Source organism: Rhagoletis zephyria, unplaced genomic scaffold (genome assembly GCF_001687245.7).
Source record: "Rhagoletis zephyria isolate East Lansing unplaced genomic scaffold, Rhagoletis_zephyria_1.1 Rzeph_scaffold_03552, whole genome shotgun sequence".
NCBI classification, from domain to species: Eukaryota; Metazoa; Arthropoda; class Insecta; order Diptera; family Tephritidae; genus Rhagoletis; species Rhagoletis zephyria.
Window position 1 is genome coordinate 33,092 of NW_016160635.1, and position 16,400 is coordinate 49,491.

At 33.1% G+C, this 16,400-nt stretch overlaps 1 protein-coding gene across 3 annotated transcripts; it reads right to left on the bottom strand.

Moving 5' to 3' along the window:
• Positions 1-1,927: 1,927 nt before the first annotated feature.
• LOC108369226 (extensin-2-like) lies at positions 1,928-15,607 on the bottom strand. Of its 3 annotated transcripts, XR_001848469.1 has the most exons (3): positions 13,227-13,300; positions 2,287-3,520; positions 1,928-2,251 (listed from the first exon to the last, which is right to left on the bottom strand). XR_001848469.1 is itself a non-coding variant. In XM_017624294.1 (2 exons), the coding sequence occupies exons 1-2, from the start codon at positions 15,375-15,377 to the stop codon at positions 2,366-2,368; spliced, it is 1,158 nt and encodes a 385-aa protein (XP_017479783.1). In that variant the 5' UTR covers positions 15,378-15,607; the 3' UTR covers positions 1,928-2,365. The 3 variants fall into 3 exon arrangements, 2 of the variants coding, with proteins under 2 accessions (XP_017479783.1, XP_017479782.1); XM_017624294.1 differs by lacking the exon at positions 13,227-13,300 and adding an exon at positions 15,375-15,607 and having other exon boundaries at positions 1,928-3,520; XM_017624293.1 differs by having other exon boundaries at positions 1,928-3,520.
• Positions 15,608-16,400: the final 793 nt, after the last annotated feature.

Here is a 16,400-nt window from a genome sequence, read left to right on the forward strand (position 1 = left end):
AAGGTGCTCGTAAACGATGAGAGTAAATACCTTGATTCCGAATTCTCACTGGTATTTTGTTCTTATGAGAGTCAGAAAAATCTCACTCGTTTCAGATTAACCCTGGCATTCAGTAAGCGGTCTCTAGTCACTAATAGTGACTTTTGGTGGTGAACATGGATTTTGAGACTATTTGGTATTCAGTACGCTGTCTCACGTCTCTAGTCTCAAAAATAAGTCAGTAATTTATCAGCTGGCTAAGAGCCGGTCACAAAAATAGAAGTATGGAGGAAAAGCTTATTTCTTTCCATTTTATTAAAAAAAAACGCGAAAATGAAGCGAGGAAATTTGTTCAGCAAGAATTTCATTAGGAAATAAACCAAAATGCTTTAATATCATACAAATGTATAAAAAAAAAATATTTTTTTTGTTTTTAAAACATTAAAATCTAAAGATTGTTAAAAAAATAAAACTAATAAAAAAAATTAAAAAATACTAAATAAAAAAAAAATATCGCTCCTCGCCCAGTTCCCATTAGGAGTTCGGATAGGCGATTATCGAAGCTCCGGTTTCTTTTCATACTTCATGATACGCCAGGGAGGATAATTTGTTTGGCTTGAAGCAGACAAGTTTTGAAGAACCGAAGGCGCGTGTCTTTTTTTTCTGCTTGCAACAAGCAACCTAATTCATTCTTACATGGATTTATTTCCTGTATAACACGAGGGGAACAAGTCTCTGTCACTCTCTTCGCAATTTGCGCTTTTAAAATATTAGGGTAAGAATGCTTGGAGTGTGCCCGTAAGGGCGGCATGAAACACGATGTTTGAAATAATCACCTTGGGTTGAGTTTTCTGCAGATTTTACTAGAACATCAGCTAGTTTCGAATAAAAATATTCGCGTCAATATGTGAGCTGTTATACATTCTGTATTTAAGCCAGTTTTTATGTTAATTTGTGAGTAGTTTTTGGTTTTCTACATATTTTATGAATATGCACAGTGTCATAACTTACCTGTATGTAAATAATACATTCCGTTCTGTTTAAGGGGGCAGATACGCCAGCGGCACATCTACCCCATGGAGCACATACATCAGCGGCACATCTGCCACATGGGGCACATTTGCCGGCGAAACAACCCCACTTGGAGTCTGGTGGATCTGCTTCACGTGTAACCTCTTTTATAAAACTCACTTTTTTTTAAGAGCCGTTAACAATGCAATAGAAAAAGCTATCGATTTCATTTAAAGCAACGTTGGCGGTATTCCACATATAAAAAAAAAACTATTTTAGAACACGACAATTAACAAAATTATTACGAAGTACATATATTTAGCCACAAAACTTTTCCCAGTAATGCAAAAAAGTGGATAATAGCGACTGTCTACAACCGCTTGCAAAGATAAACTGTCAAAGTAAATAAGAAGGGATGTGGTCGACTGAAGCACAAGTTATCGATTTTCAAAGATCGATAGCACTAGTAACTTTGACGAAAAGGATGGGTGGCGAACCCTTGGGTTCCGTGGAACCCACTTTAGGAAGCTCTGCACTAGAGACAACCAAAATTCAAAGGGTTATGAAAAACGATGTCGAAGTTCGATAACTGGGCGATACAAATTTTCATAAATTTTCGCATTTTATTTTGCCAGTATTTTATGAATTCCACCCAACGATTCACATGACAGATATTACCTGGATTACTTATTTTCCATATGTAGCTATAAACACACCTAGTGCTTGCATATACATATATATATATATGCATATACACGTCAAAAAAAAATAATAAAAAAATCCAGTAATGCGACCGGAATAAGACTCAAATTTTAGCATTTGATATAGTAATGATCCTCCATGAATCTCACCCCTCTAGGACAATAGTAAGAGGTGCCGCCGCGAGCCTTTAAATTTCCCACAGAAAAACGCTCGATCTAATATACATATGAACGTATACAGTGATTGAAATTTATAATTTATTAATGAGGAATTTCGACCTTAAAATAGTGTAAGAATAAGACATCATTAATACTAGTTCATTAGGAATTTCTTCATTCTTAGGGCCTTGCTGCTGGTTTAGAGTGGATAGCTGTAGATGTGGTGGAAAATAATAAGCCGCGTATTTGACAGTGGAGGATTAATTCGTGAAATGCGTGTACGCACATCACTTCTGCTGTAGGATAAAGATACCCACCACATTTAGATGGGTTGACTGAATCTCTCGACAATTGATGTATGGCGTGTATGTATAATTCGCATTTGATGGTGGAGTATTATTTTTTTGACGTCCTTATGGAAAATTAAGCGACTCTTCGGGTTTAGGCTATAAGTAACCAGTAAGCTTAGTTGTTTTGGTTGAATCTGTCAGTGATCATGTTTCTGTTGGCTCTAATTAAGGCAAATTTGTTACTTTTGACGTTCTTTCAGGAGTTGTAAAAGGTATTGCGGGAGGTGTATAGGTGTATCCAACTTTTGAGAGTGGCTTTTCGGTTTCTGGAGTCCTTGTTGGAAAAGTAAGGGGCACTTCAGGTTTGGGATATAAGTAACCATTAAGCTTTGCTGTTTTGGTTGATTCTGTCGGTGATTGTGTTACTGCCGGCTCTAATTTAGGCAAACTTGTTACTTTTGGTGTTCTTTCAGGAGCTGTAAACGGTATTGCGGGAGGTGTATAGGTGTATCCAACTTTTGAACGTTGAGGCAAACTAAGTGGCACCCTAGGTGCATTATATAAATAACCCGATGTTTTTGTTGGATCTGTTGGCGATTGTGAAACTACTGACGCCGCTTTGGGTGAAGTTGTTGGATTAAAAGGAGTGTGTGGTGGAGTATAGGAATATCCAAATTTTTTTGGAGGTTTTGAATTAGTACTTAATGTTTTCGAAGAAACGATGAATGGAACGTCGGGGGGTTTATAAGAGTATCCATTAGTATTATGTGCGGATGGTGTAGCTTTTGTAGGAGCTTCTTTTAATTTCAGTGGCTGTGAAGATTGCGGAGGAGGCAATTTAACTTTCAACTTTGTTGGGAGTGAGAAAGACACGCTCGGTGGTAGGTAAGAGTAGCCAGATGACTTAGTTGGAGACGTAGTATGTGGTGTAGATAGATTCACTGGTGATGATGTTGACTTTGACGGAGCTTTGAAAGGAACTGTTGGTCTAGATATTGCCGATAGCTGATTCAGGGGAACTGAGGGCCCTCGATTTGATGAAGTTGTAAAAGGAACTGGAGGATGTGTGTAGATATATCCTGCCGTCGTTGGATAAGATGTGTGCGTCCTCATTGTCGGAAGACTATTACTAGGAGCCGGAGGGAATTTTTTCGATGGTACAGGGTATACATATCCGGCTGACTTTGGTGGTGGCGAATTCGGTTTCCTTGGCGGAATATAATTTGCTTCATATTGTTGTGAAGGTGGTAGCGGCTCGTCAAAGGACACTTCTGGAGGAGGATAATCGTACCCTTGTTTTTTTATTGCTGGATCATAGGTATATTGAGGTAGGGCATGAGATGCAACCACTGTCAACGCCAAAAAAACCAGAAGGAATTTCTGCAAAAACATAATAAATACGTTTAAATATGGTTGTTGTAAAATGATTTTACTTAAAAAATAAATTATCAATCGAGCTTTCATAAAAACAGCAAAAGCTGTTAAGGTATCTTAAAGTTAATGACATTATGTCAACATGACTTTTTATCAAAATATAATCTAAAATGTTTATCCTAATAATAATGATAACTGGTGAACCCGCATGGCGTTAAACCGCCAAAATTGAATTTAACTTTTTAAACAGGTGAAAGCCTCTTCAAACACCTAAAAAAATATTCCCAATGATTCATCTAAATCATCTCTGAGCGATGAGAGGTTTAGCATGGTGTCGGTTTCCATTTCATCTAATTCAAATTTCCCTGTAACGTTAAAAAAGGTTCTTATTTAAAAAATAAAACCTTATTGCACATTTATGTAGAATCCCATTTCTTTAGTGTAACTTCTAATTTTGGAAATTCGATATAAGGGTGCAGATGTGATGACCTTCAAAAAAATAAATGGCAACCCTAATTCAAAATATTATCAGCCTAAAGTTTTCGTTTGACATTAATATTTCGAAATTTCATTTATGTAGATTGTATATTAGTAACACAAATTCGACTTTTCAAACAGGTGGCAATCCCTTGAAAAGTATTTTCAAACTAAAATCTTTTCATCGTCTGTCATTGTTATACATATTTCAATTAACTGATGAATTAAGTTAAATTTGATTTTTTTATCACATGGCAACTCTTCTAAATACAGATCAGAAATAAATTGTTTTCAAACCATTTAGATTTATACCCACCTTTTGAAAGTCCATTTAGCTTATTAAATAATTTGAATCGAATTTTTTCAACAGGAGGCAGCCTTCTTCGGACATTATTGAAAATTCTAAATTTTCAATTTAAAGATTTCTTAACACTCGTTCGTTTGATACCCATATTTTAAAATTACATATAACTTATGTATAATTAAGCTAAATACCACTTTCAATACAGGCGACAACCCTCTTAAAAATTATTTTCGAAAATTTCCTCAAATATTTTTCATCTAACATTTATATAAATATTTTTTATTTTTCTATCGACACTTTCGGAAATTATCGATATAATTATCGATATTTTTATAGATTTTGTGGTCGATATTTTTATCGAATTTGTCATCGATATTTTTATTGATTTTTTTATCGATTTTATAATCGATTTTATTATCGACTTTGTTATCGATTTTATTGTCAATTATTTATCGATTTTTTTATCGATATTTTTATCGATTTTGTTATCTTTTTTGCTATCTATATTGTTTTCGATACTTTTACAGATTTTCTTGTCGATATTTTAATCGATTTCTCATCGATATTTTTTATCGATATTTTTAATGTTTTAATGATTTTGCTACTGATATTATTATCGCTTTTGTTATCGATGCTTTTATCGGTTTTGTTATCGATATTGTAACTGATTTTGCTATCGATATTATTTTTATCGATTTTGTTAACGATTTTTTATTGATTTTGTTATCGATTTTGCCATCGATATTATTGTCGATTTTGGTATTGATTTTTTTATCGACATATTTATCGATTTTGTTGTCGATATTATTATCGATTTTGTCATCAATAATTTTATCGGTTTTTTACCGATATTTTTATCGATATTGTTGTCGATATTTTTATCGGTTCTATTATTGTTTTTGCTTTTGCTATCGATATTTTTATTAATTTTGTTATCGATTTTGTTATCGACTTAGTTATCGATTTTGTAATCGATTTTTTGATAGATTTTGTAATCGATTTGGTTACCGACATTTATATCGGTTTTGTTATCAATACTTTTATGATTTTTAATATCGATTTGGCTATCGATATTTTTATCGATTTTGATATCGATATTTTCATTGATTTTTTTGTCGATGTTTTTATCGATTTTGCTATCGATATTATAATCGCTTGTGTTATCGATATATTTTTTTTTGTGTGTTCTTTCGTTTTTGACTTCGATATGCTCTTAACCGTACCACGTATTTTACGTTGCCAAGACGAAGGCGCTGGACTGTTCCTTTTTTTAACAGCCGTCGTCCCTCGGCAGGCTGGCAAACCTCCGGGTGTATTTCTGCCAGGAAAAACACAATCATGAAAATAAAATCGTCGTTTGGAATCGGGGTAAAACTGTAGGGCTAACATCAAGGAGCACGCCACAAATCGGGGGAGAAGCCTGGCCAAACACTAACATATGTAAGCGCCAATCTATTATTATTATTACGACCGGACCAGGTTCTGCTTAAGAGCTGGTAGATGTTCGCTGTTTCTGTCAAATCATGAGAGCGAGGGGGATACGAAATCCCATGTATTGATGATAGCAACAGATGATGGTCATTTTTAGCCTGCGGTCCTAATAAAAATTGCTGCATCGATATTCTAACGAATAAAGCCACAGTAAATATGTCAGTAGTGTCGGCCTTAAATCCCATCAATTGTCTGGTACTGTTCTTTCTGGCTATCATTCCGTTGTGTAATTTCTGTGATGAAGTGTCCATATATAAAACGCATTTTAAATCCTGCACTCTTCAGGTTTATCTCACAAACATCAAACTCGTATAATGGCTTTAAAGAGGTCAACTTGGAAATCGATAATTCACGTTTTTCCCCGCCCGCTTTCCCCAAATTTTTCAGAGTGTGTTTTAGTACTAAAGCTGGAAGTCAGAAATATGATTAACCTTTTAAATATCAGATCAATATGTTTGACACATACACATATCTGTACATACTCGGTGATCGATATTATAAGTCGTTGAACTCGGTTTGATTTATGAGAAATCAAAAATAACAAACATTTAGTATTCGTATGGTTTTAATTTCAAATGATAAACTGTATAAAACAAGTTCAAAGTCGAAAAGTGAGTATCAAATAACATACATGCGTACATGTCTATATAAATACACATGCAGTGACTCAAACCAATGACCACGAGTTGATTATTTTTAATATTCGTAATGTTTTTCGAGCTAAATTTTTTTTCTATCTTTCTTTCCTTTAACCAAAACCATATAAATCACAGTTTTAAACTTTATTCAAAATTCATCAAATCTTCATAAAAATTTAAACTTTTTAATCTAAATCTGTAGAAAGTTTTTGGGTATGAAGTTTTATAGCCTATACAATTTTAGTCTAATAAAGTGTTAACCGGCTAAAAATTGCATTGATTTTTGAGAATTTTTTGGAGACTGCTTTTGAGAATTTTTTTATATAAAAAGTACAGCTTACAAAAACTGGAGTTAATTTTTTTTAATTTTGTTGCTAACAGTCTCCCACATTTTATTTCATAAGAAATTGATGCTAATATGGAAAAAAGTGCAAGAATCTATAAAAAAAATTAAATTTTAAATTTAGCCGTTTGAAACTTGCTTTTCATCAGACTAAAATTGTATGGGATATTAAACTGCATACCCAAAAATGTTCTAGAGGTTCAGATTTAAAAATTGAAATTTTGATGAAAATTTGTTGAATTTTCCTAAATTTTGTTTAAATTTGAGACTGCGATTTATATGTTTCCGGTTAAAGCGTGGACGGTATTTTAATAGAAAATAACAAAACAAAAAATAGCTCGAAAAATATTACGAATATTTAAAAAAAAAAAATCAGTACGTGGTCATTTGTTTAAGTCACTGTATATGTAAAATTGGTTTCCTTTGGATTTAATAATGAGTGGGTGGTACATTTTTGGTATATACATTTTTCAAAGAATTTTATTTGTCACTTTAATACAAAATACTTCACAAAATATTCCAAACCGTCAGGTATTAAATTTTATGGGTGTGTATTAGTCATATTAATAATACTTATTTTCCTAATATAATGTACGCACCTACTCTTTGGCGAGTTTTTTCATGTGAACGAAAATTTCAAACTGGTTTATATTACGTGTATTACAGTAATAAATTCCCATTATATATAATTCTTTGCAAATCCAATCGAAAAATACAGCTATGGTCAAAAATTCAGCACCAGATTGAAAGTAAAATTCTTATTTTTAAGAATTTTCGTTTAAAATATAGTTTGATCTATAAAAGAAACCGCATAAATAAAAATTCGACAGCTTGCACAAACTTCCCAAAAATTAATAAAAATTCCAAAAAAAAAATTCACCATAATGTCTACCTTTTTAATCACAACTTGTAGAACATTTTCGGCTATGCAGTTTTGTTCATACGTTACAAGGAATCTTGCACTTTATTAGAGTAAAATTTAGTAGGATAGACAACTGCGCGCCCGAAAATTTGCTAAAGGTCTGATTAAAAAGTTGGAAATTTTGATGAACATTTTTGAAGTGTTATTAATTTGGTGACATTTGTAAAAGCTTTGAAATTTTTATTTATGTGGTTACTGTTATAGATTTTCCATGTATTTTATAAGGGAAAAAACCACTTTTCGTAGAAAATCAATATTTTTCTATCGGAAAACTCTGTTTATCTTCAGGAGATTTTTAATAATAATACTTAAGTGTTTATTGAACCGGGTAACATATACATAAAATAAAACAGTGGCACAAGTGGAAAAAAATCGAGGTTTAAACGGCCTTAAACACTCACTGGAAAACCTCCACAGTTTAAACTTCATCTAAATTGAATTTAAACGAGCTCTGCAATCGTGGCTCTAAGAGTCTGGTAAATAATTTATATTGTGCCTATAGTATAGTTATTAATTATTTTTAATTCCAAGCATATGTACCTAAGTTTGTATTGTGCACATATTATCAGTAAGTTTTTAATTTACATCAATGGCATGACCTTAATGAACAGCAAATTATCTAGATCGTTGTTAAGTCTCTCACCAACAGGTTACAACTGTAGACTTATATTGCCTACCGCGTTTTTCATTCACAGATACTCAATTTAAGGACTTTGTTGTTACCTTATATTGTTCTTGTCTGGAAGTTAATTTAATGCACCCTACTGATAGGTAGAAAATTCCAAGCTTATAGTACAACTAAGTCATGCTAATATACATATGTAATCGGGAAATAAGCCACGAGAAGAACATATCCACAAAATTTTAAATCGAACTCATCGATCGCCTGTCTCCAAATTACGATTAAATCCTGCTGAAAGATAATCAAAAGAATCGCTAAAATGGGTGGAAATATGTAAAGAAGCTTTCCCCAAACTCAACTCAAAGATACTCACTTTCGAAAGTACAAAAGAACTTTAAGCCTCCAATAAACTGGAATAGGGCAATTAGAAATTTTATGAAAAGCAAATTGCATTGCAAATCACTTAGAAATGTATTCCAGAGTAATTTCCCAACAAATAGGCCATATTTTGCAATTTTTTCACCGCCTTTCCTCATGACCACATATTACACTGCTGTTAGAGTTACCAAATTTTTGCATATTTATTTTTTCCGAGGCCCTAATGAAATTTTCAAACTACGATGTTTTCTAAAAAAAAGGAAAAGATCAAACGTCGCTGGAAAAGGACTGTCAAAGTCGTCTTCAGATCTTTCCCGCTACATCATACATTACATTTTGCGGTATAATTCCTCCGCTAAAGTAGCAAAGAACATGAAAATAAGTTTCCACCAGCTTCAGATTAACCGAAAGCTAGAACTCTCACCTACCTTCTCTGAAAATACCATTGCTGCACCTTGACTGGATGTTCACTTAGTCATTTGTTTTGTACAAACTTTTATTTGTTTTTATTTTATTTAAAAAAAAAAAATTGAAAGAAGTTGAGTCAACTTTTTTAAAGTTTTTTATATAGGTTTCAAAAAGAGGTGTCACTGACTTTGGTTATTGTGGTACACCAACAACTGTACGTTGAATTCCGGTACAAAAATATATCTTTCTCATGATTCCAAAAAAACTATAATAATAATTAAATATTACTAGCTTACCCGCGCGAATTAACTGAGGTATTTGCTCCAGGAGCTTGCTTTACTGCAGTCACTTCAGGTTTGTAATTTTAACTAAAACCTTACAAAACTTCTTTTAAAACAATGTTAGAAGTGATAAAGTGATCATTATTTTCTTTTTGGTTGAAAGTTTCTTGAATACACACATAAATGTCGTTAAATTTACGAACTCTTGTAAAGGCCTTGAGGAAAAACAGGTTCTGGTAGATACAAATAACCCTGCCCTTTGAAGCGTCTGACCTTGAGCTTTATTGATTGGCATAGCATAGGCCACCTTTACCAGGAAATGTTTTCAAACTACATAATTGAAAAGGCATGACTGGAAAATTAATTGATGGGGTAGTAAATCCGACGGATTCAGGGCGTTCAAAAATTCTATAGGATATAATTGTCACGTGTCATGTGCAAATATAGCACTTGACATAAAACGTTCGTTTCATAAAACGTAAGTTTCATAAAGTGCACGTAATCCTTTCATCGAGAGGCGCCAAAATCCAATGCATACTAAAATTACAATACAATACACAACAACAATATACAATTTGTGCTTCAATCGCTATTTTAAATGACTCTCGTGCAACCATTAGTCGCTGAATCCACAATACGCTTCGTTCCCCCAATTGTAAGGAAAAGCAATGTTGTCACCATTAGGCTATTTTAATAGAAGACTTTTACGGATATCTTAAAATTTGGTTTTATTAATTATGGCCTTTTAACAATTATATTCAACTATTTTTATTGAGTTTGAGGCCGTTTCTAATGAAAAAATGTTGTGGAAAAACAACAATAATTTACCCATAGGTAGAAGTTATAGCTACTATCTCCACATCTCCTCAACAGACTTCTTCGCCGCGGTCACTGTAATATGAACCATTAGAAACGGTCACAAACTCAATAAAAATTTATGAGACTTTAAAATATTTTTTACCATTATGATGGAAAATTTTAACACCCAAATCCATAAGCACAAATTTTCAAGTTCACCGCTACAAGTTGCACGAAACTAAAACTCCAGCATGTAATAAGCTTAACTAATATGTGCATTAGGGTGGTCCAAAAATGCATGTGAGAAAGTCGGAATATTAATTCTCTCACACCTTAGGATTGTTCTATATCGAAGAAAAACTTTACCCCTGTTTTTTTTTTTTATCTTGAAATAAAAAAATATTTAAAGGTCGCTCAAAGTGCTCAAAGTTTTCCAAATATTTTATAAGGGGAAACAACAACTTTTCGTAGAAATGGTATAGAATTCTTGAAAATCAATATTTTTCGATTGGGAAATTTCGTTTCTCTTCAGGAGACTTCCAGTAACAGTATACAATTGTTTATTTAATTATTTTCTATTATTATTAATTTTTCATAGGACCTCTAAACACCTCAAAAATTGCAATCGAAAAATATAGATTTTTAAGAATTCCATACCATTTCTACGAAGACTTCTTTTTTCCCCGTATAAAATACATGGAAGACTTTGAGCGCTTTGAGTGTCCTCTAAATATTTTTTGAATTCAAAATAAAGATAACAGGGGTAAAGTTTTTTGCGAAATAGAACAATCTTAGGGGGTGAGAGCATTAAAATTCCGATTTTACTTTATTTTTTTTTTTTACCACCCTAATGTACATACTTATACTTGTACGCGTTTGTAAATATGGTTATACATATACATGCATATGTACATGCGTATATGGAAATTACGTAGGTCAATTCGACTACATACATACATACATTGTATAACTCTATGCCTTCTTGCAGTTGCTTGACTGACTGACGACTAGCTAGTCACTTTGGCGGCCATGGGTCATCTTATTCGACGCTCATAATGTGTTTCCGGCTAGATAATTCATCGTTGGCCAGCGGGTCATCCAACTGTTCACTAAACGTTGATTCTTTTTAACCGCGAAATGGTTGGCCTTTGTATTTCTGCGTCATTTTTAGTTGCAATTATTCGCTTAATGTGTGAATATGGTTCCATTTGCGCTAAATTTTTATGATTTGACTTCAATGTACAAGTTGCGAGTTACGTATGTACATATGCATGTACATATGTTGAATAGATATTCATTGTAGCGAACAAACGTTATATACTGATGGCAGTATGAACTGACTTAAATTCAGGTGATGAATTATAGTCTTTGGTAAGGGTGCGTTCATACAAAGAGCCGAGCGACGCACAGTGTGCCTTTTGAACACTCCATGCGAATTAATCGTAGCGCTTTCGACAGAAGCAATATTTAATATGAAACCAAATGGTTCTGAAAGCTAATTTTGTTCCCTTTCACGGAAAAATGTTGCCATCGATGATCTTTTGATTGGTTTTTGAGCTCTAGGCCGAGGGTAAATAAGACATCCAATTGTTTTATTTACCCTCGGCCTAGAGCTCAAAAAACAGTCAAAAGATTTAAATATGTTTCTTGTTTTCTGCTATAGAAAAAATTGTCCAACATACATACATACGTCGACTTAAAACTTCAAAAATTTGCCTAGAAATTCTTATTAAAATGTTGGCAATTTAGATGAAACTGCGCAGAATATTCATAATTTTTGCACAAAGCTTGAAAATTGGGTTTATATGGATAAAAAAATAAAACCTAAATAAAGAGAAGAAAAATAGCCAATACTTGATAAAATGTCGCGTCCCTAGTTTTTGCCACCACTATACATGTTGATATTGAATTATGATCTCAATAACAAAGCCTTTAATTTTTATATCGTGGATTTGTCATATTTTTGTAATATTTATATACTTTAGCATAAAGAAATTGAACCACTTGAACCGAACCGAACCGCGGTTCAGGGATACTGTGAACCGGTTCTTGTACCGGTACAAGCTTTTTCTAAGTGGTTCGAACCACTGAATCGAACCGCACCGATTTGCAGCCCTGCTTAGCATATCATACCGCTTTTGCCAGAAGCATGAATGTACAAATTTACCAATTTCGAGTTATTGGGTTGACTGTATTAAGTTTTGGATGTTCTATGTTATATCAAAACCCAGAATACCGTACAAACACGGAGGCTAAATATTTTACAATTTCAATTATATGAATACCTACATATGACAACACCAAAGCAGACGCCACAAATCAAGGACAATTTATGCAAGGTGTTGTTGTTAGATTAGCTGATTTCTTCGCCTTGCATGTATTTTGTTTTTTGCTTTTATTACTGATTTGACAGTACGCACATCAAAAGCAACAACAAAATATACACACATATGTAAACTTTGGGGCGAATTGAGATTTGACATAACATCCATAATACGAAATTCACGTGGTTGTTGTTTTTGTAATTTTGCTATTTGTTCATTCGCCTTGCCACAAATCGGAGGAGAAGCTCGGCCAAACACTAACATATGTGTAAAAGCGCAGTTACCCACGGAAGTAAAAACGGAGAACGTGTCAGCTGAGGCGATCTATCTTAAGGGATCAGCGTGTTAATAAAATCTCACCACCGCATGACCGTAACGTAGACGTCTCTTCTCTCTCTTTCTATCAACAGCAAACTTGATATCTTTCTACGTGCTTCTACGCTACGCTACGTACACGTCCGTGAATAACCGCGCTCTAAGCGCCAATCTATATAATTACATGAATGTAGAGTTAAGTCTTGTAAGAAACAAATTTCAAACTTGATTTTCCAAAAGTTTAATTTTTTGCACATTGACGCTGCTGGCGTGCGGGGGACGATATACCCTCCGTAAAAACCACCAGCTATTTAACAGTTTACTTGGCAGCTCAGCAACAATATACATATGTTCTACACACATATGTACGTATGTATGTATATTAGCAACAGTGTTTGGATTGCCATTTACCTGTGGGCGCACTATTCGGTGTGTACATCTACTCATACCGGTGGACGGGGTAGGCCGACTATTCATCATCAGTTAAGCACAAGCTTTTATTTGTTAATCTACTTGAATGTTTAATGAGATGTGTTTTTTTTCATTCCAGGCAGTATTTTTTATGCTTGTTTACGTAGGCATATTATTTGAAATATGGCTGAATGCTTGGCGGCCGCCGTGCCTATTACGAGAAGTATCCAAAAATAATAGAATAAAAAGTTTCTAATACTCTCGTTTTCACTAAATTTTGCGTTTTACTAGCTCAAAAAGTTGCATGCTAGCAACTGATATTCGTATATATTCACTTTTGGTGAGCTGATTAAGTTAAGGACATTTTTCCTATTTTTCCTTTGTTTATTTAATGTTTGGGCCATTCCATGTAAAAAAGGAAAAGGCTATAAATTTAAAATGCCCTAGCTATCTACATATATTTCGCTAGAAACCTCTTGCTAAATGACTACATTTCACAATAATATGTTGAAAAATATTAAAAATATAAAAATAATCTGTAATTTTTGTCTATGAAAACTTTTACTTCATACATATTTTCATTACACCAGACACAAATGATAGTTACACAAAACTAAGAAAAAGTTTGGTATATTTTTTTTAAGGGAATTTTAGACATCACTTATCTTTCTTGGTTAAAAAATTTCGTTCACTGTTTATAAGTTCCGACGAAATATGTAGTTATAATTCAAAATTGACAACATTCCCGAGTAAAATGTTCCACCAGTCATAATGGAATGGCCCGCTTATTATTTCCACATTTCAAATTTAGTACAAAGGTTATAAAAATTCACCAAACTTTACTTTAGCCAAAACTAGTTAAAATGCCACTTAACTTAAGGGGTACATATCTATATAAATATTTTCTATGTTACGCATTCAACAGAATGAAAATTGTGACTTGATACTTAATTAAAAAAATTGGTACGATTACGGAAATGAGAACCGGCATTTTCCGTTCAGAGTCTTTTAAAGTTGTGCTCCAACAAAACAAAAAACTTACCCAACAAATTTGAGAAGAAGCTCGGAAATTATCAAATAGATATGTAAGTGCCCAAAATGTATTAATTGTTTTTACTTAATCGCCGCTGGTTTAAAAATACACAATTATTATAGTATAACATCGTATATAATATTCTATGCAGAAAATACTACAATATCTGGGTTTGTATTGGAATTATAAGACCTTGTTATTCTTACAGTCAGTCAATAAAGCTTAGGTACAGCGAATTTTTTACAATACGGGCAACTATTTTTTAAATATTTTATTTTTTGCTAATTTTTTATAAAAATATGGTTAATTCTACAACAAAAACCCCAAAAAGAAAAGTTCCAAACCTTGTGCAAAATTAAAGAAAATTCTGCAAAATTTCATTCAAATATTGCACTTTTTATTTACGCTCTACGTAAAAAATTAGCAAACATTATTTTATATGGAGAAAATGAGCGACACCTTCAACAAAAAAAATTCCTAAAAATCAATGGTAAGTCCTAGCCACCACAAACTTGCACTTTGTTATACTAAAATTGAATCGGCTAAAAAACTGCATACCCAACTTCTTTCTAGAGAGCGTAAATAAAAAGTGCAATGTTTGCATGCAATTTTGCGGAATTTTCTTTAATTTTGCACAAGGTTTGGAACCCCGATTTTTGGGTTTTTTGTTGTTGAATTGACCATATTTTTATAAAAATAGTTGCCCGTATTGTAAAAAATTCGCTGTACCTAAACTTTATTGACTGACTGTATGTAGCTCACTTGGTGTTACATATCGCCCATTTACTTCGAAAATACATATCGTCATCTGAAATGCAAAAAGACGTAACTAATAAAGAATTCAAAATTCACTTTTTGATTGATAGATGGATTTCATCGAATTACAACTGCCCACATCGTTTTATGAAAAAAATTATTGGTCACGACTTTTTCCATTTCGGTGACGATGTTTGTTACGTCTTTCTGTATATCAGGTGCCGATATGCATCCTTCTGAAAGACTAAATTGTTACTCATACGCCAGTGAGTACCTAATAAGGACATTACAAATATTTGACAAAAGAAAATTAATTTTTTTTTCTTTTCGTTTTGTACTTTTAAGAACGTCGCACTCACCATTTTTACAGAAATAATATTTGCAAACGGATTCTAAAATATACATATATCACTGAATTTATCGATTAATTTTCTTATCCTAATCATCAATTTTTGATGTTTTGTTTTTATTTTCACCACTCGCTATTCTTTACAAGTTTATTGTTCTTGAAGCTGATACCGTAATCCACTTAACGTCTCGTATAAGAACTCGTGTGTAAGTGTATTCGACCGCTGGCGCAGCGTAAATGAAATACAAGTTCACTGTCGCTTCAGTTTTGTTTGTTTGCTCTTCAGTTTTCGTGAGGTGAACTGGATTTTAAGATAGTAAGTAAATTCCTTCTCTGCGACTCCGTTGGTCGAAAAACAGCATTTTACTTACATGCGCATCACAATTGGAGGAATTGCTTTCGCTTTCTGTAAACGGTGTAGAACGCTGCAATGCCCTGCTGTGGGAATTTACGGAAATTTTTTTCAGTTTTAGGCAACAAATTAGCTGAAGAATTCTTTTAGGGTGTGGTGAATTCGAGCAGGGCTCACTTTTAAATACATACATACATACGATTGCATTTAAAATGGATCGCTTGGATGACGACAATTTGCAAAATATATATACATACATACATATGTGATGTACATTAAAGTGGTCGAAAAATGTATGTGAAACAACAAGGTCGGATTTTTAATGTCGCCACCCCCTAGGATTGTTCTATACCGGAACAAAATACTCCTAGTTTTTATTTTGAAATAAAAAAATTTAGGGAGTGCTCAAAGCGCACAAAGTTTTCCATGTAATTTATGTGGGAAAAAACTACTTTTGGTAGAAATTGTGTAGAATTCTTGAAAATCCATATTTTTCGGTCAAAAAACTTTACTTATCTTCAAGAGACTCCCAGTAATAATACCCAATCGTTCCTTTAATCATTTGTTCATGGTAACTATATATTATAGGGCCTCCAAAACCCGCAGAAAACGCAATGGGGGACCAATAAAAAATCTTTAATATTAAAAAATCAACAAAAACATAAACAACTTGATGTTAATATT

Coding starts and splice junctions, on each gene's coding strand:
- LOC108369226 (XM_017624293.1), bottom strand. CDS start 13,295: ATGATGAATAGTCGGCCTACCCCGTCCACCGGTATGAGTAGATGTACA. Junction 3,521..13,226: donor ACCGAATAGTGCGCCCACAG/GTAAATGGCAAT, acceptor ATGTTTTTGCAG/AAATTCCTTCTGGTTTTTTT.